At 37.2% G+C, this 21,175-nt stretch overlaps 1 protein-coding gene across 2 annotated transcripts in view; it reads right to left on the bottom strand.

The window, feature by feature from the left end:
• The window catches only part of LOC103713563 (glycerophosphodiester phosphodiesterase GDPDL4-like), a 28,895-nt gene extending 12,984 nt beyond the window's left edge, over positions 1–15,911 (bottom strand). Inside the window, exons 1-7 of one of the 2 annotated variants that reach the window (XM_008800542.4) lie at positions 15,502–15,639; positions 15,080–15,226; positions 13,965–14,258; positions 12,760–12,872; positions 12,147–12,648; positions 1,816–1,854; positions 1,421–1,708 (exon numbers count right to left, since the gene is read on the bottom strand). In XM_008800542.4, the coding sequence (XP_008798764.1) occupies positions 1,421–1,708; positions 1,816–1,854; positions 12,147–12,648; positions 12,760–12,872; positions 13,965–14,067 (1,045 nt within the window). In that variant the 5' untranslated portion in view covers positions 14,068–14,258; positions 15,080–15,226; positions 15,502–15,639. Of the gene's footprint in view, positions 1–1,420; positions 1,709–1,815; positions 1,855–12,146; positions 12,649–12,759; positions 12,873–13,964; positions 14,259–15,079; positions 15,227–15,501 lie in introns of both variants that reach the window. The other variant, XM_008800541.4, reaches the window with a different exon arrangement.
• Between the last annotated feature and the right edge of the window lie 5,264 nt (positions 15,912–21,175).

Below are 21,175 nucleotides of genomic sequence, written 5' to 3'. Positions count from 1 at the left end.
TTGTTTTGATTCATATATGCATAAATCACAGTAATGATCTTGTTAGCCACGGCAAACTAGTTCAATTATAGTGGCAAACCACATGCACCTGGTTTTATATAGGGGTGTGCAGAGGTCAAGTCAGTTTGTTTGAGGGTAGATTAGAAACCAAATTGCTTTACGTCAGTTTCTTAAAACTGAAACCACTAAAACCATAACAGAACCAACGGTTTATAAAAACCAAAAGAAACTGAACTGAGAAGATACCATATTCGATTCGGGTTAGATCAGGTTATAACATACCCTGAACCATAAACCGTCAAATTTCATAACACATAATGTCATTGGGCTTACACTTGTATGGGCTTCACTTGGTATTCTCGCCTAATAATATTTTTTAAAAAATATATATATGTAGGTCATTTTTTTGAGTTTGGGTTGATTTTCTTTAAAATCCAAAACAAAAGCAAACCGATTTTTTTGCTTTGAAAATTTTTCAAACCGAAACCGAACCAACCACAAAAAGAATTGACTTAAACCGAAATGAAGCAACCAGTTCGGTCAGGTTCGCAATGTGGCCGGTTTTTTGCGCATCTCTAGCTCTATATGTAATACTATTTTCACAACTGATGGTATAAGTCTTGATGATGATGTTTATGCATGTGAAGCATTCAAGGTTCGTTCAACCAAGAGCATTTGACGGACAGTTGTGCTCCATAAATTGACAAAGATTTGATAAATACTCCCCATTTTGGCATATAAATTCGTTGGTGATATTTGAGTGCATCTAAGGGGGGCAGAGTCTATCTATATAAAATGACATTCAAGAAACTCTCAGCTCATCACTGTCAGAGCTTTATTTGAAGCCTGAAATACATTTTTTTTTTTTTTGTTTTGTAGTTTCTTTCTTGCTTGCTTTCCTAGATTGCCTTTTTGGAAGATCCTTGTTTCCCTTCTAACCGCAGATATTGTTGAATGTCCACTTTGGACAGAAGGACATCTTGGAAAGTTTGCTTATTAGTATAAAAGTACATTGTTTATGAGCCAGAGAAACTAGATCAGACAGATGTCATGCTTATTACCCTTCCAAGTTATGAAATTGTTGACACAAATGTGGCAAACACAAAAAATTTACAAGGAGCCTCTTTGCTGTCGTTAAGTTATTAGGACTGGACTTGCAAAGTTTTCTAGGGAAAACAAAAAAGATAGAGAGACAGAGAAGAAAAGTGAACATACTAGGTGAGGTTATTTGCATTTTCCTAGGGAAACTAAACAATGCAGCACCAAAGTCTAATCTTGCTAGTTTATGAGATAATCCAGCAACAGTAAAGTATTCTTCTTCATATATTTCTATTCTAGCCATATCATCACACTTTTTCCACAGGAACTGCTAGGAGTTTTAGCATATAATCAGCAGGCAGAAAGGAAAGCATCAACTTACATTTCAAGTTCTTTGAAATCTCTTCCCATGTCAAATTAAAGGCAAAAATTCCAGGAACACCCTGAATTTCTGGGATAACAGAAAAACGAGAACTGAAGGGTGATGTTGTCACTGTAGTAACATCAATGAGGTTTAAAGAGCTCATGCATACAAGAGTGCCATCTTGTGTCATTTGAACAGGACAATCAATAAAATCCACACCATCTTTAACAGCTTGTTGATAAGCCAAATCAGTACAGTCAGGGTAGGTCCCACTAGCTCCATTGTGTGAGATAACTAGCGGCTTTCCTGAAGCACATATTAAGTGTAGGAATATAGCAATATTGAAGCAAACAGTGCTAGAAAGTCCTGGAAAATAGATGGTAAGTCATGGAAATAAACAAAATTTGACCTACCATGTTCGGAGTTATTTGCTTGTATATGAGAAAAGCAACCTGCAAGTATAATGAAATGTTTTGACATTAGAAATAAGATCTACTTTAATTAGAACACATATTGTAGAGATCACATCATTAATCACAAAGTATAAATCACTTACAATTATATCAACGCCAAAAGTTTATGCCTACAGACTGACATCAAAGCAACTAGATAAGAAGATGAGGAAGTAAAAGAAAACAAGTTTGAAATAGATGAAACCAAAAGCTTTCTGTTTACACACTATCTTAACAACCTAGCTGAAGACCATGAGTAAAAGCCATGTGGGCAAGGTTAGCGGGAGTAAAAGCAGACGGAAGTCACGTGGCCCTTAATGGGTTGGATAGAATTCAGCTATGATAAATCCCACTTAACTGTGGAGGTCTAGGCCGAATAGGCAGAATTCGGCCATGGTGCTGATAAGCAGGCTGAAAGATTAAGACTAGGCTATAATCAACCACAATACAAGATGTATGAAGTTGCATGACAGAAAAAAGGAATAGATTGCGGCGACCAAATCGGTCTCAAAGATATTTCCAAGTGCAAAAGACCAAAGTATAGGCCGAAGCAAAGATAGCCAATGTAATCCATGTTTGGATAAGCCAAGTACGATAAGACATGATTTTCGGTCTGACAGTTCGTGCAGAGCATCCGTGCTAACGAACATGTAGTAGACAATAACTGACGTCAGTTACTAGAATCTCCAAATTTAGAGGCGAGATGTGACTATTATTGAGAGTAGGCAATAATTATATTTAGTATAAATAAGTAGAATTGTATTCTGTATACAAAAAAAACTCTTCGACATCTACATCAATGAATCTTATTTTATCATAGCTTTACTTTATCCTTTACTTTCCCATACCTTAGAAGTAGTGTTAACTTAGAATTATCCTACTATAGCCTAGGCTACAATCTATCCCAATTCCTCTAATGGTGGTATGAAAGTGACAAAAATTCTTGAAGGTCAAGATACCTGAACCCATGCAACTCTCATATCCTCCCTTCGATCACCCCTTTTTCGGTTGTATTAACATCGGTGGCATGCTTACATATATCTACCCATCTTGTCATTGACTTGTCAAACAAGCTTTATGGCAAGCCCATCCCTAGGCGGCGAAGAAAGCTTCATGCAAACAGTTCCAAATATCCATCTTTCTTCTAATCTATCTTTTGTTTCTCTCCAAACAAGTGACTCAAACGAGAACCATACATTATAGATATCTAACAGCATAAGTTAATAGCATCAATTATATTTTCTGAATTTAAACAATTTCAAGTATAGAAACTGCCTAATATATTATGTGCATTCGAGATGAATTATAACACCACCCTCCTTGCATATTAGTCTAGGTTAGTCTGCCTAATCTCCTGCTGCTTAGGTTGCAAGTCGATTTTTTCTACTATTCTTTCCAAAGTTCTAGTGTTGACAGGACATGTATATGAATTGCATGGAGCCTTGATCCCATCTCTGAGAATAGGCCCCAAAAGGGCCGAAGCCGGCTAGGCTCGTGCGTTACGAGCGCGGAGACGCCGTGGCAACTCCGCGGCCTCTTGAGCGGTCGCGGATCCTGCCCAACCGCCGTGAGCATCGCGGCAGTGAATGAGCCACGACATTTCAAAATCATCTTATAAAAGAAAAGGAAGAAAGCAATTTTCAATTCTATCTCCTCCCTCACGGTGCATCTTCCTCCTTCCTCCAGGAATAGGGCTTCATGTAGCTGGTGCCGCCGGAGAGAGAAGCTGCAACATCTCCTCGGAGCTAGGTAAGTCTTTGATCTTTTTCTTCCTTCATCATTCATGCTCTCTTAAATTAGATCCAGCCTAACTATGAAACAAAAACAAAATAAAGGAAAAATAAAAGAAGAAAGGGAAACTCACCATGTGCCACCCCGGCCGGCCCCTTCCGAGCTCTCTCTCTCTCTCCTCCACGGCAAGAAGAGAGGGTCGGCTGGGGCCGGCCGCCGTTCTCCTGAGTTCTCTCTCTCCTCCACAGGAAGAAGATAGGGTCGGTCGCCGCTCTCCTAAGCACTCCGACGAAGATCACCCTCCTCCCTTGTGTGGTGGGAGAGAAGGGGGAAGGCTCCTTACCTTGCGGGAGAAGAGGGCAGAGGGAGGAGAAGAGAGGAGAGAGAGAAGAAATGAGGAAGAAAGAAAAACGGGAGGAGAAGATAAGAAAGAAAAAGAAAGAGGAAGAGGGAAGCTTCGGGAAGGAAGAGGAAGAAAAGAAGAGAAGAGAAGAAGAAAAGAAAAGAAAAAGAAAAGAAAACGAAAAAAAAAAGAAAAAAAAGAAAAGAAGAAAAAAAATGTGTTTGGGCTAATTGGGCCCAATACCTGATAAGATGGGTTCAATTGGATCTGGGCCAAATGGGCCCAAGATCTGATAAATAAGTTAAACCAAATATGGGCTATATGGGCCAAGATCTGACAATGGATTTAAAGGAGCCCAGACTAAAGGGTTGCGTTACGTTGGGTTCAAATTTGGATTTGGGCCGAGCCAGGGTCTTTCCTAAAATTAACTGAAACTAAGCAGTGCCTTATAGATTAGAACAAAAGATAGGCAGTGCCATTTCTAGTCTGTAATTGGGCCACGAGCCTAATTGTAAACCTATTGCCTATGTTACTGCGCTAAAAAGAAAATTAACCTTGTAAATGGGCATGAACCAGAAATTGGGTCAGACATGAACCAGAAATTGGGGTCAGATCTGAACCAGAAATTTGATTAGACCTGAACTAAAAATTGGGTCAGACCTGAACCAGAAGTTGAATCATGCCTGAACCAGAAATTGGGTCAGACCTGAACCAAAAAATTGATGAGACCTGAACCAGAAATTGGGTTAGGTCCTGAACCAGAAATTGGATCAGACCTGAACCAGAAGTTGAATCAGGCCTGAAACAAAAATTGGATCAAACCTGAACTAGAAAGTGGATTAGACCTTATCCAGTAGCCATGGGCCTGAATAAAAAGAAGCCCAGTAACTGAATCGGGCCATGGGCCTGAATAAAAATAATCCCAATAATTGAATCAGAAATTAATCAGGCCATGGGCCTGAATAAAGGATTAGTTTATAATTGGGCTATGGGCCTGAAAATGAAATATGAGTCCTTTGGATGGGTTGTAAGTTATTAAAAATTAAAAGAATATTAAAGAATTTGAATTAAGGAAAGGATGTGATTATATAGAAATAAATATAATAATTAGAAGTGGAAAAATAGTAGAAGAAATAGAATAGAAGTTAAATAAATTAATACGAAATTAAATGAGCAAGTAACAAATAATGAGATTGTTGTGTAATGCTAGGTGTTGAAGAATTGTCATCTAAACCTAGAAATTGGTGAGCGAACTGAGGTAAGTGACCCTGACACAATCTTATTGCTTTCAAATACATGAAACTATTTGAATACGAAGTTGTATATTACTAATTGTGTTTCTTAAAAATTCAGATCAAGCATATGTAGCAAGTGATGCATGATTTTGACTAAATGGCATTCATCATGTTTACTATATTGTGTACACTGGATTTATGATGATATAGAAAGTTGCATGAAAGAAACTGAAGTTTGCAGCATGATCATGAACTTTATACATTATGATGCTATTATTCATCTTTCAATCTACTTATGAAGTAAGATTTATGAAAAACATGATATGGTTTATGAACTCTCAGATTGCTATGTACGGGCCCTCGCCAGCGGGATTATAGTAGCTGGGCATACGGCCCTCGTCAGCGGGTTATAGTAGCTCGGCATATGGCCCTCGCCAGAACTCGACATACGGCCCTCGCCAGAGCTCGGCATATGGCCATCACGCATAATAATATTGACCATAGCTGCACTACCATCTGAGAGTACGGATTTCAAAACATAGAATAATGGGAAGGTTTTATGATGCACATCCATATTTATGAACTTGCATGATTGGACATGCATTGCTTTGACTGATTTAAATATATGCTATATGAAATGCCTATTTTGTTATAACTGTTAATTTCCTAAATTAATGCACTGGCATGAGGAACATGATACTTGATCTGGTAAGATTGTACATGGTTACTTACTGAGCCGTATAGCTCACTGTCACGCCACGAGCCCGGAGCGCGGCAGGCACCGCGCGGCGGGCCGCACAGGCGTGCAAGGCAGCAAATCATATCAAAGCAATCACAAATATTTCAAGATGACATAATTATTTAAGTTGTTCAAAAGCAGTCTTACAAAACTTCAAAATAGCATATGCCAACATAATTCAAATGTCCAAGCTAATCTAGCTAAAATGCTAATAACCGAAGGAATAATCGAAAAGTCTAGCGCACTCCCCAATCCTATGCGATCAAGTCTCTGGATCTGAAAAATAGAGAAAACAGGATAATGGACTACACTAGCCCAGTAAACAACAAAATACCCCATAGTGGGGGCAAAGCATATCAAATTAAAATACAAAATAATGACTGCGAATAAATCACAAATAACGTCGTTTTTCTTTTTTTCTCAAAACTTATTATCATTTTTACAAAAACTCTGATATCATAATCTCAACATAATAGGCTACGGCCATATAACCTAGTGGCATGGATTGCACAAAATGCCAAATTCACTATTTTTATCCACCGATGGCAGCCGGTGTTGCACAAAAGTGCCAAATCTACTATATTTACCTACCGATAGCAGCTGGTGTCCAAATCCACTATTCTAATCACCAGTGGCGCGGTGTCGAAACCGGTTCCTCACAAATTACAAGTCGACAGGTTCAACGTATAATCCTCATTGGCGGGGCCAGAACAGAACAGATCATAGCCATGCTGAGAATGCATATATATAAAAACAGATTTCATAAATTGCCCAATCATAGTTTACGGATTTCAGAGCATATAACAAAATTTTCAAATGAAATTTAACATGCCAGACCCATTTTACTAAATACAAAACATATTTCGAAATTCAATCCACTAATAATTATTTTAGAAAAATGCACTTTGAAGCATTAAGTTACTTACCTCTTCTCGCTTAACTCCTACTTTAGGTAAGTAGATTAGGTTCACCTTTTAAATTTAATTAATTTCTTTGTTAATTTTAGAGCTAAGCAAAACCAAAATCAATATTATTGGACACGGCCCAACAGGGCCCAGAGTTGGCCCATAATGGGCATGGCCCGATAGGGCCCATATCAGACACGGCCCAATGGGCCCGCATAGACCCGACCCAATAGGGCCCCCAAAGTTGGCCTCTAGATGGATTATTTATGCAATAAAATTCATTGCAGGGACGAATACTTTGTTACAGGGTACTGTTTTATAATAAAACTTGAGTGAATGGACTAAATAATATATTTGAGGACCTTTATATAATACAACTTTCTTAGAGGGATCAAATCTAGATTGTAGAAGGAAATAATATACTGTCAAGGGCTTAACTGCAAAACCCCATTTTATTGGCCAAACAAATTCGGATACAAATTCGGATTTCGGATTTCGAGTTTCGGATTTCAGGTTACAGATCTGAACTGAATTTCGGATTTCGAGTTTCGGGTATGAACTGGATTTCGGATTTCGGATCTGAACTGGGCCCAAGTTGGGCCCACAAAAGGTACGGTCCAAATAGGACCAACAAGGCTGAATTGGGCCAAAGTTGGGCCCACAATGGGTACGGCCCATCTGGCCCAACACAACTGAATTGGGCCCAAGTTGGGCCCACAGCGAACAAGGCCCAAGCTTGGCCCAGTTCGGCCCACGATGGGGCCTTCTTCCCCAAACCCCCACGGACAGGAGAAGGGGCAGGGGAGGAAGAGAGCCGGCGGGGTGGCCGGCCTGGATGGCGGAGGCCATCCCCCGGTGGATGGCCAGCCGGTCACAGTGGCGGCCGGCGGCTGCTGCGGTGGCCGGCGTCGAGAAAGAGACAGAAGTGGTCTTGGTTTGGGGCCAAAACAAAGGGAAGAATCAAAGCTATTTGGCAATAGAATGAATAGCAAGAAGAAGAGGCTTACCGGCGGTCGACGGAGGCGGCAGATCCCGGCCGCAGGTGGCTCGGTCCGGCTGTTAGCAGTGGCAACGGCGGTGGGGTTTCCAACGGCAAAACTAGATCTCGAAACAGGAGAAATTAAGGAAATAGGAATCAGTGGTGGTGCTTGGTCGAGCGGCACGCCAGCCACTTGGAAAGCAAGAGGAGAGGGAGGAGAAGAAGGGAGAGGAAGAGGAGACAAAGGAGAGGGAGAGGGCTTGGGTGATCTCATAAAGAGGAGAGAATGGGGGTTTTATCATCCCATTTCAACGGCTCTCCATGGCAGGAATCGCGGCGGAGGCAAAATCAGCGGCCGCTCGTGCGGCGGCAGGGTGGACGCGGGACGGCCGCGATGCAGCCACAGAATGCCCGCGACGTCTCTACGCCCGAAAAAGATGGAGGGGATCGCGTCTGCGATCCCCTGCTCTGCCCCTTCCAAAAGGGGCGTTGGGCTGAAGTCGGCTAGGGCTACCGGCTTCAGCCCAGTATCTCACACTCACATCCTTCCATTTATTTTCTTACAGATAAATAAGGCTGCTAGGAGCGGGATAGAGTACATGAAAATGGAGATGAAGCATAGTTACAGGAATTCATAGAAGTAGATATGTTAATAAGTTTGGGTTGTAATATTGCAAACTCAAGTATATGATTTAGATGCTCTGTACCTGCTTCCTTATGATTAGTGAATAAATTTGATCAGACTTTATCTTGCTTCATACAAGAAAATTGTTAATGTGGCTTCATGCTATTGTGGGCAAAGGCTTGCAATAGCATGGCTGTGTCACGAGCCGGATTTGGGGCGTGACACTATCATTCATAAAGAATTTCTTTTCTCCTCATCAATAACAATTCAAAAAAAAATCGCAACCCTCTTCAGAAAGGTACTTCATATTATCAGCATTCTAAACCCAAGCTTCATTATCTGATTGTTTTGTAATGTCTAATGTTTGTACAAGCCTTTCAAAATCTAGCAAACCTTGATTGCTAATCACAATACATGTAATTCTGCATCAACTTCACCATTTTCTTTTTTCTTTTTTTTTTATGGGAGGGGGATGACTGAAAGATACTTGATCTCAATTTATGTATGTGGGAAAAACCACATCTAGCTTTAGTAGCCAAATTGATAGGCAGCTTAAGTTGAACGCTTGTACCTATTCTAGGTGGAATGAAAGACACTGCTTATTATAGCACGTAAACATGTACATGAATGCATATTGCATGTATGTATACCTTATATCGTTCCCTACTAAAACCGTACAAGATCCCTCTCATATTTGGGAAAACTTTTCTCCAGCCTTCCTCTTTTAAGTTGATAAGATCACACGGCCTTCCAAAATATAAGCTCACATGCATGATAACCCCACTAGATCCATAAATTTATCAGTACATAAATATTAAAATAAATTGTTAAAATATTTATAGAAGAAAAGGAAAATAAGAGAGAGGAAGAGCAAGGACTTTATATTTTTGTTCCATCATATTCGATACATCTTAGAGGTTATATATACTATTGTACAGACTTTATGCAAGAAAAATAATACAGACTGATACAGAATCATGCTAACAAAGAAAAATATTACAGACTAATATAGGTTGTTATGTGATTCTTAAAATCACTCTAACAAGATCGTGCTAACAAAGAAAAATAATACATGTTACTACAGGATCACGCTAACAAAAAAAAACATTACGGGGCGATACAAGTCATTACATGATCCCTAAAATCATGCTAACAGCCACCCTCAAACTCAAGGTGGTACTGCAAGTGCCAACTTGAGTTTAGAAACCAGATCATAGAAGTATCTAGAAGCTAACGTGGCAGATCATGAGCTAAATTAGCAGTTTAGAAGTTGACGTGATAGACTAGGAGCTGATATAGTGGCTCAGAAGCTGACATGGTGGTAGATTAGGAGCTGATGTGGCAGCTCGGAGGATGAAGCGACAAATCAGAAGCTAACATGGCAAATCAGGAGCTAACAATAACAACTCAGAAGCCGATATGACAGACTAATGTATAAAGTTGATATTTCAACACAAAATCCGACATGGCAGATCCAGAGCTAACATAACAGCTCAAAAGTTGATGTGACAGATCAAAAGCTGACTTGGCAGCTCAAAAACCGAAATGGCATATTGATGTGCCAAGCTAATGTGATATCACAGAATCTAACATGGCAGAACAAGAGCTGATTAAACTATTTAAAAACTGATATGGCAAATCAGGGAGCTGACACAGCAGACTAATGTGTTTGGCAATGCTAATGTAGCTAAATGACGCGTCCGCTAATGTGGCTGATGTGGCTAACTGGTGTCTACCGATGTGTCTGACTGCTATGTCTGCTAACGTGGCTAGTTGTCGTATCTGATGACATCATAAATTGATGTGGCTGATAGACATATTTGATGATGTGGATTGTTATCTGCTTAATAGCTAACATGGCCCTCACATTGCCGTGACATGGCAAAATGGCTAATGTGGCAAGCTTTGTGGCCGGACAGATGATGACATCGTAGACTATCATGACTGGTCAACGATGATGTAGCTGAATGACTCGTCTTATCTATGCTACTGTGGCAAAATGACATGTTGGTTATTGTGGCTGCTTTAGATGATGTGGCAGGAAGAAGATACACAAAAGGTGGCATTGGAGTGAGGGTTGGCACTTCGAGAGAAGGCAGCCGAAGGTCAACAATCCTTGTAGACGAAAGCACCATAGAAGAGGAGGAAGATGCCTCAAACTAGGTTGTGAAGGAGCCTGAGGCAGCTAGTGAAACCGAAGATGGAGAGAGGCCAAGCGACAGTGAGGAGAGACGATGAAAGATCTAAAACTGAGGGAAAGGATGGTGGAGAGGAGCTACGGATCCATCAAAAAATAAAGAATCTTTGGATGTTAATCTACCAAGAAACAGGATCTGCAGATCTACTTGGAAACATGGGATCTTCGAGTGTTGATTCACTAAGAAACAGAGGACCTGCAGGAAAACAGTGGATCTACAAATCCATCGAAAAATAGAGGATCTTTAGGTGTTGATTTACCAAAATATAGAGATCGATAGATTGACAACGGAGGTCTTTAAGTCTTCTAAACACGTCAACAACAATCACAATAAAGGTGGAATTGATGGCGTCGGCAGATTAGGTCATCGATGGCTCCCATATCAAGTTAAAATATTTACAGAAAAAGTGGAAAACAAAAGAGAGAATTTTATATTTTTGTTCCATCACATTCGATATAGATCTCAAAGATTATATATACTAGTGCATAGACTCTATTCAAGAAAAATAATACATGCTGGTACAGGATCACGCTAACAAAGAAAAATATTAAGAGCTAATACAAGTTGTTATGTGATCCCTCAAATCACTCTAACCAGATCATGCCAACAAAGAAAAATAACATAAGCTGAAAAAGGATCATGCTAATAAAGAAAAATATTACGCGCTAATACAGGTTGTTACATGATTCCTAAAATCACACTAACAAAATAACACATTGATACAACATCACGCTAAGAAAAAAAAATATTACAGATTGATATAGGTTATTACATGATCCCTAAAATCGCGCTAATATAAATAAAGAAACCAAACTGCCAAGTGTCTTTTGTGCAGGAGGTCTGTTGCTTGAATGTGCTAGTAACACATTATTATAATCAATAGATAAATTTTCAAACTTGCAAGAATCTATTTCTCAAATTTGCTTAGAGTGTAAATTCTCTTATGCTAGGAAAAGTATGAAAAACTATTATTTTTTCAATCAAAAGGAAATCAATGGTCACAGAAGCTTGTTTCCCGTGAAAATTGATATTTGGCTAATGTCGTATTGTTTTATGAAATTAATATGACTTTTCTTACATGAGAAATAAAGTTTATAACAGGATAAAATAGTTCTTCAGCGCATGTTTCTGACTTTAGGAGGAACATCTTGGTAACTATGTTTAGATCATAACAAGTAAAATAAATTAAGATACCATGATAGTTTAAAATAAACTACATACCTTTGAATGAAACTATTTCCATACTCTGCTAAAATAAAAAACACATCATAACTAAGGTAACATTTGGTAGACATGAGAAACATCCAATAATATCACAGAGCAAAAAATGTGAGAAATCGAGAGTCATTTGTAGGCAGTCCTAAAGATAGCATTAGCCACTAAAAGGTGTAATCACAATGTCCTTTTTTCTATTATCTTGCTATGTAAAAAAGCATTTAGAGGGTCAGGAATCTAATTTTCCATTAAAACCATTTAGATAAAAGAATGCTGATTGGAGCAAGACTATGAATCTTATGCATGTAAAGAGAAACATCACCAATGGCCTCCGATGCAGTTTTCGGGAAGTCTGTCAGCACACCATCAACAGAGAAGATCCCATTGTCAACGAAAGAAAGATATTCAGCTAATGGATCATAACTGTAATTATAGCTAATTATTGCATCATTTGCAAAGCCCGATGCAAATACTTCCAGTCCTTCTTTATGGGCATCCAGGACAAAAGAGGTGTGAGGCTGTAGATAGAAATCAGATGTTACAGGGTAAATATATTGCTTGGGAACGAGAATTCCGGAGGCAAATGTCTTGATAAAGGTGAGATTTTTTAGTAGTGAACCATATGTCTGGTTTGTAGAAGGTTCAATGGCAGCTTCATCAATAAAACGGAAAATGAACTTTGTTTTGGTTCCTTTGAATGTTCGTGCTACGCTGCTAAGAAAAACCACTTCTGCCGACGAGACATAGTTCAGAATAACACGTTTTGCTAGAGAAAGAACATAGCTTCTCATACTCAAATTATGCTGCGTGTAGAACATATCATGCTGCAAAATAAGAGGCAACAAATATATTTTTAATTAGCAAGAAACTTTAAGCGATCACATTAAGAAAGAGGGCTACAGAACATAATGCAAACAACATTACCCACAGGATACCTGTATATTCAACCAAAGGGCTGGTGGCTTAGCTTGTTTCTGGACATCTTCAACAGTAAGGATAAACGAGCTAGCATCGAATTTATCAGTTCGAGAAAGAACTTCTTGTGTTACTGCTTAGGTTGTAAAAACTGTCAGAATATTAGCCAAACAAGTTCAAACATGCAGACAAAAATTCTGGTAACTTCCAAAAGATTTAGCTGCTCAGTTTGCTGGACTTTAAAGCAAGACAAATCTAACACAGGTAATAGCTAATAAATTCACATTTCCAAATTTCTCTTATATACCAAATAGGAAGTTCATATGAAGTGTAGCACTAAGATACACAGAAAGGATGAGATAAATCAAATTTACAAAATTTGCAGTTTCAAACTTCTTCACATGAGTCTATGCACATAATTCGCTTTGATGCACAAACCTACACCCACCAACCCAATGCAGGATCCAAGACAGCCCAGTACAAGTAGGCTTGTGTCTTGCTATAATTAAAGGCTATGCATCTGCTCTGCACGACAACTGCCTATATATGTGCCCATCCCCAAAGGACATACTGTCATATTGCAACAGAAAAGAGGACAAGCCATGCTGGCAACTTACAGGCATGATGCAGCAGTGCAAACCATTGTACAGAAGCTGCCAGTTCATGGTTTATGAGGATTCATGCAGGCCCACAAAGGACTGGATAAATCAGATACAAACAGTACTTACCATTAGGGAATACCTTATAGCCTAAGGTGTTTAAGGGAAAAAGAATATCATATGATAAATACCTTACTTCAGCCTAAAATGCCTTAACATGGGTTTGAACATTTCAACACCAAGCTATTTTTCTAGTGCAGCACAATTGGCTTTGGCAATGTTACATACCATTAAGTTATTTCCAACTAATTAACTTATTGATTTGCATGAGTTAGCATCGAGAGTAAGGCATTGTGCATTGACAGAAAGCACTGTCAAACCACCATGTCTAGGGTAAACTGATGGACGTGTGCATCTATAACTCTGAGAAGTTGTTCCTGCAAATAGATAGATATGTTGGCATTCTGAATCAGGGAAAAAAGCTACCAAGTGATTTTTTTTCCCTTTTATTTTTGATTCTGTGGGCAGCGGGTAGCATCCATAATAATACATGAGCTTTCCCATCCTTTTTCAATTTTTAAATGGTATAGGAGCAAACGAATAGCTTTTCAGCAGTTTTAACTTACATAAAACTTGTGATAAGTCATTAATACTATAGTCCACGGAAAACCACCCTGATGTAGGAACTCCATTAACAAGGTAATTCTTTTTCCCCTGCGGATAAACCATCTGAATGTTTGTACCATTATTAATTGTAAGTTCTGGTAGACAGATGCCAACACCATCTTTTGTCAACCGCACATCACACCATGAGATTGTATCAGAAGAACCGACAAGATATGTAAGTTTGTAGGCAAGGTCACTAGAGTCAGGAAATATCCCCGAAAAACCACCTTTGGCTATTACTACCGGGGCATTTCCTGCATAATGGAAAAGTGGATACATTAGACTTCCATAAAACAAAAAAACAATTATAGTTCAACCACTAAAGAGATAACAAAATTCAATTTATTAAAAAATCAATGCAGGTAAGTGAAATTTCATCAAAGCCTGCAGAGTAAGGGCAAAGCCGGTATAAATAATGCCATCAGATTAGGAGAGCAGAACTTAAGTTATGGAACAGAAAAACCTGGTCGCTGATTGGATAGGAAAATTTTAGCTGCGCTACAACTCAAGGATGCATAAAAAATGCCATAACAGTTTTTCACTATTGTTTTCTTTCTAACAGTATATTTTAGCCGTTCTCAAAGCTATAAAAATACTAGTAAAATCATATTGGGCTAGCAAATTAATCCATTTAATCTTAATTTGCATTGTATATCTTAAGATAAGCATCTTATCAAATAAAACTCTGGAGGTGCACAATTACCAAAAATAGTTTTATTCAAATGTGATCATTGAATTACTAAAAGTTACGTTTAGTTATTAAACCATTAGTTTTCTCAAAAATTACTAAACCATTTAAAGCTTTTTTTCCTCGATTCCTCACCATGATCTTGCAAACAGCGGGCTTATCAAGGACATCTACATAACAGGTCATCCCTGTGATTTTTCATAATTGGAAAAAGATGGAACTTATAAACATTAATCTTTTGACCAGTCCTCAAATTTCTATATCATTACTTGGTGCTTCCGCGGGCAAAATAATTAGAAAAGAAAAATACAAAATAATAGGCGGAAGAAAAACATGCTATCTCTAAAATCCAAATGAGAAAAACTCTTCAAAACCAGCGGTTCTCACATATGTAGCCGAAACCTCCCATCAGCTTCAAGGAAATCAATCTCTCATAGACAATGCATGCCAACAACTTTCACTTTACACATGCCCACTCCACATCTTTGCTCGCAAACCCTACAGCTCATTTCTTCATTTCTTGCTCAATCTTTTCTGCGAAAACCCACATCACATACATATATAAACTCCATGATCTCTCGTAACCTATGAACATATAGTAATCTAAGCAGGTTAAAAGAAAAAAGTTTCGAAAAAATCTCTCTCTCTCTCTCTCTCGCTCGCTCGCTCGCTCCCTCTGGGTGTTTTGGTAGAAAAAACTTTTTTTTTCTGTGCGTCCACTTGTCCAAATCAAACTAAAAGTCCCACCAAAGAAACAAAAGAAGAAGAAAAAATAAAAGAAGAGAGAGGGGGAGGGGAGAGACGAGCACCAGTCAAGGTTTGCCAAGCGCTCTTGGGGGTCTGGGTGGTGACCAGACCTGGATGATCCAGTGCAAGCAGTAACACGAGGAAAGCAGCAAGGCAAGAGGAGGAGGAGGAGGAGGAGAGCTGCCCCACGAATCTCCTTCCCCACATTGTCTCAGCTCTTCAAGCGCCAAGATCCCACCTCTACCGAATCAGATGCCAAAAGAAGGATCTTTGAGCTCGGTTCGCAAGAAGAGAGGCAGGAAAGAAAGACGGATTTTTGAGGTGCGATCACTGAAACGAGGGGCAAAGAAAGATCTTTTGAGGCGAGCTTATAAGAATGCAAAAAAAAAACAGAGGGTGGGGTGGGGGAGCAGAGAGAGGGAGAGAGGGGAGAAGGTGGTAGGGTTGGGCTCCAGCGGAGATGCTGCGCTGAAACTGGCGTTTGCTTATTTATTATTACCGCCTTCTAGATTACTGGGTGATTTGTTTATTGGAGGAAATAATAAGAGGGAGTTGACGATAACCGGGGGACGAGGGATGTAATAAACAGCGGATTGGGGTCATAATCTCTCAACAAAAATCATATTGGGCGGCCATAAGGGAAAAGAATATTGTGCCCATCGAAACCCAAAATTCATAAGTTTTTTCTACTAATAGAGTAGCCAATTCTATAATTAAAAAAATAAAAAAAAATCTAGCATATATTATATGGTCAAGTAATACATATCAGATAAATTAGTTATTTAGCAAACCAGTATACATATTTAAGTAAATCGATACGCAATTTTTAGAATATGGTGTTCATCATTATATGATACACGGTCAAATAATGTACACTTAGCAAATTAGTCATCTATCAACTCAATACATAACCTTTAAGTAAATTAATATACAGTTTTCAGAATATCATATTCACTAATATATGCTATATGATCGGTGATACGTACTCGTCGACTTTCTGATATATACTGTAAATTTATTCGATATACATCTAGTATTTAGTACATATTACATGGCCAGATGATGCACATTAAATAATTAATCATCTCGCATTTATTTTTTTTTAAATTACGAGATTGATGAACTCTGTTAGTAGTAAAAATCTTATTTATTTAGATCCAGTCTGGACTAGTTCTTGCATTGCATTATTCCATATAATTTAATATTGTTCCTCTACTTGTTATTTTGATTTTTAATTTTTATATATTAAATATTTATTTTCTACTTAACTTACTTAAAAGAATTAGATATTTTTAGATTTTCTGCTATTTTATAATTTACTTGTTAGCCAACAATCCAACATCATTAATGAGAGCGGTCGATGGTATACATATCTGATTTCTAGGTGTTGGATTCATCAATGACAAGTATCTTTAATATGAGCCTTGGGTCCATTTTAAAAAAAAAATAAAAAGAAAGAAAAATAATAAAGATGTTAACATTAGATCAACTGCAAGCAAGAACTATGAAGTTTGTCAATCTAAGCTAATCATAGAAAGTTGGAACAGCTTTGGATGGTATTGATGACTCGATAAGTGATGATTGTAGATATGTTAAATAAATCTTGTACAAGGTTGAGCTTAAAATTTCTACATATGTATTTAGTTGCTAGATACTTATTAGCCATTTTGCATCGGCATGTACGATTGGACATTTGGAAAATCAGGGTATAGGATTCAGTTTCTTTCCTTTCTTTTTGGTAGCATATTGGTTTTAGATGGATTGATATGTATAACATTGTCTAATCAGCAATGCGTTTTGGTTTGCCTTCATTTGTCATGATTCTTTTTTCAGTTATATGTCTTAAAAATGCAAACTCGTTTTTTTGGTAGATAATTCATTATTGTTTCTAGCTCTTTAAAATGTGATAGAAACTGAAAAGAAAATGTTGAACATCATAGAATATAAGACATTGGTTTATTTTAAATGTCGTTGTTGAAATATAGGCAATAGAAAAATTCAATGACTTTCGCACACTCACATAAATATAAATATAGATAAACAAATTTGATCAAAGAATATATGTTTTTGATAGTGACAATTTACAATGCTAGTTACATCAGTATAGTATTGTATACATTTAAGTGTAGCTTTCTATAATTTTTGATCCTTGACTAAAATGAGGCATTAAAGAATTTAAAACAATAAGAGTGTTATTAGGGTTAGAACGGATGCCTACTCAATCAAACTACATTTTCAGTCGCTTAATGCAGGTTTCTTGACCCGTATCCCTCCCGATGCCGGACTTTACAATAACGCCAAGCACTTCCTATTTTTCACTTGGAGTAGGTGGGAAAGATGGGTGAAATGGACATGATGTTCATCAATTGACCGAGTAATGAAAACTCACCTAATCTTTCCTTTTCCTTCTCCTCCGCAAAGATCGAAAATTTTATTATATCCATCCCTACTTTAAAACGAAGATTAAATTGTCTATTTGTTCGGCTAGAAAAAGCTTGCAGGATAAATTTTACGTCAAAATCTTGAGAGAGAGAAAAGAAATGATTGATTTCATGACATTGTTCATTGCGTGTTGCTGAGCTCTTGAAGCACTTTAAATTCTTGTATTCATTTTAAAGTGATTATTGATGCAACCCGTGGCCTAAACGAGTGGCCATCCTGGACCACGATAGATTAGTTCGAGTTCCTTCGTTTCCTTTTAAAATGAAGCAGGAATGCAATTCGCCCTCTCAAAAAGCTTGGGCATATATTATATACATCCCACCTATGTAGGGTGACGTTTGGAGCTTCATTTGGAGTCTCTTGAGATGACCAAGAATGGAAGCCTCGGAACGTGCCATGCGGCGGAAGACTCGCCGGCGTCACATTAGAGTGGGCCCCAGTCCGGCGAAGGTTCCCACGTATCGGCAGCTCACTTCCCTCCCTTGTGGGTCCTTCTCCGTTGTCCCACGTCACCCTTTTTATGTATTTTTTTTTGTGGTTCACGTCGCTCTCCAACGCCGTTGGCGAGATGATCGTGGGCACACGCGGCTGAGTACATTGCCGGCGTCCGACAAGCGAAGCGACGTCATTCAAAGGTGGCGTGGAAGCGATAGATAAAAAGAAGGGTAAAAAAAAAGTAAAAAGCAGAGTGAAGAACTTTGGCAGGTCCTTGCAACAAAAAAATACTTTTCCAGACACGAAAAACAACCCAAAAAGAAGCCCAATCGCAACTTTATAGAGGATCAATCGCCCAATGAGGTGGGGTTCATTTCTGGGGTCGATTGGGGCCTGTGTTGCGTTGCTGTTGGATTCTATCAGCAAAGTTTTTTTTTTTTTTTGGTAAATTATTGGTAAAGGACTTAAAAGTGTAACGGGTCTCATGCATGTGACTTTCTTGTTTCCTCCATGACTCTGTTGGAAAGTTTCTAAAGAAGAAAAATATTATCTTAAATGATAAGGTGGTGGGCCCCTTCTCAAATAGTTCTAGCTGGGCTATGGGGTGCAGGCGGTTCAGGAAAAAAATCTGAACCTAGTTGTTTCCAATTCATAGCTAAGCTGCTAGAGCCGCGAATGGATCTCACCATTTTTTTTAAATTTTTTTGCATGTATAAATTATATAAATATTTTTATAAAATTACTATTTATATGTATATTCTTTTTAAACGGCCTAAAAATAAAAATAACTGAAATACCCTTATGAATAGGTATACAAAAGAAAGTTATAAGAGTATACATGCAAATAACAACTTTACGGAGGTATACATGCAATTTCTGATATTTAGAAAAGCATATATTCAAAAAATTCATTAAATTTAAAAGCAACATGATTCATTCTATTAGAGTTGATATTAATATGAAATAATGTAACGTGATAATATTAATATTTTTTTGCCTTCTTTATTTTATTAAGGACCACTGAATTATTTTTACTGAATTTTGATCATTTTTTATTAGATTTTTTAAAGTGTATACCCTCCTAAATATGTATAATTGCATGAATATCCTTACAAAGTTGGTATTTGCATGTATATCTTTATAAAGTTTTCTTTTTATGCATCTACATATAAAGGTGTTTCAATCATTTCAAATTTAAATCATTTATTTTTTAACGGTATGATATGGGTGTATATATATAAAAGAAAGAAAAAAAAGGATATGTGTAAAAAATAAGTATTTTATTAGGTATACATGTAAATAGCAAATTTTTGAAAATATTTATATAATTTTGTATATTTTAAAAGATATATATATCACCACCATCGCCATTGCCGCCACCATCATTCCTGTCACTAACATCGATATCTACCGCCACCTTCTCTCCTGTCACCACAATCGGTGTGTACCACCACCATCGCGTCAACATCTGGACAATTTTATCCTTGGGTTATATGCATCTACCAAGTATCTAATCCTTGGATGACTGCCAAGGATTAGAGACAAAATTGTTGTGACCCTTGACTATAGGATTTTTGTTGGTAACTAACCGTATAGGATGTTACAAAATACAACCACAGATGTGCGGCCCTTGATAGCAGTCATCGAAAGATTGACGACTATCAAATAGCACGCACCATGTTCATACATGATATGTGTTCGTGGACCGTCTTATTTGATATTTATTTTCTAATGGCAGCCATCAAAGACTGCATAGCGCGGCCCATAAACCATACAGGATCCGTACTCCACATAATAAATAAAAATTGTTCTTTCTTTTTATGGCAAGATTACTAATTAAATAGATTGTTTATACGGAAACCACTCCAAACGAAGACACACGACTTACGACCCCATTTGTGGGAGTTTTGGAGGGACAAAAAACACTTTCTCGTCCTTCAAAAATACTTTTAGATAAAATAGAGATATTTGATAAAATTTTTAGAAAGTTGTTTTAGCTTTTCAGAAGCTCCATTTTGGAGCTTCTCTGAAAAAGCACTTTTAGAAATTATCCGACATCTGTTTTTGAATCATAATATTTTTTTTCTTTTTGGACCAAAATATCCATAATAAAATAGAATAATTACACAAAATATATTATATGATATAATTATAATATTTTATTCCTTTATTATTGTATTATACTATAAATATTATATTATATTATATCATAATACATTAATATGTTATGTTAAATAATTTAATATTATGTTATATTATCCAACAATCATAGAAAGGATGGAAAATTAATTTATGCTAATAATTATAATATTTTATATCTTTATTATTGTATCATTCTATAAATATAATATTATATTACATTATATCATAATACATTGATATGTTATGTTAAATAATTTAATATTATATTAAATTATTATGCTATAGTATATGATATTATATTACTGTATTATAATAATATTATATTACAATACATTAATATTATACTATATCATATATTTACATATTAATACATATTATATTTTATTATGCACTGTTGTATAATACTATATAATGTTTTTTATGACGATTTTGTCATACTAATATAATTTTCTATTTTGTTTATCAAACACATGTTAAAGCTACACAACATTTTAAAAATATAATTACCAAATAACAAATAACTTTTTATAAAAGTTCAATTTCTAAAAGTTCTACTTTTAAAAGCTCTACTGCCAACAGCTCTCCCAAACGACACCTCCGTTAGGGCTCGTTTGGTTTGCAGAAAAAAAAGAGGGAAAAATGTGGTCAACGAAAAAGTAATGAGATGCCTTTTGTTTGGTTTGAGTTTTCAAAGGAAAAAAGAAGAAAAAATTGTAT

Source organism: Phoenix dactylifera, chromosome 1 (assembly GCF_009389715.1).
Source record: "Phoenix dactylifera cultivar Barhee BC4 chromosome 1, palm_55x_up_171113_PBpolish2nd_filt_p, whole genome shotgun sequence".
Classification (NCBI taxonomy): Eukaryota; Viridiplantae; Streptophyta; class Magnoliopsida; order Arecales; family Arecaceae; genus Phoenix; species Phoenix dactylifera.
The sequence above is the reverse complement of the archived record's forward strand: the minus strand, read 5'-3'. Positions and strand labels throughout refer to the sequence as shown.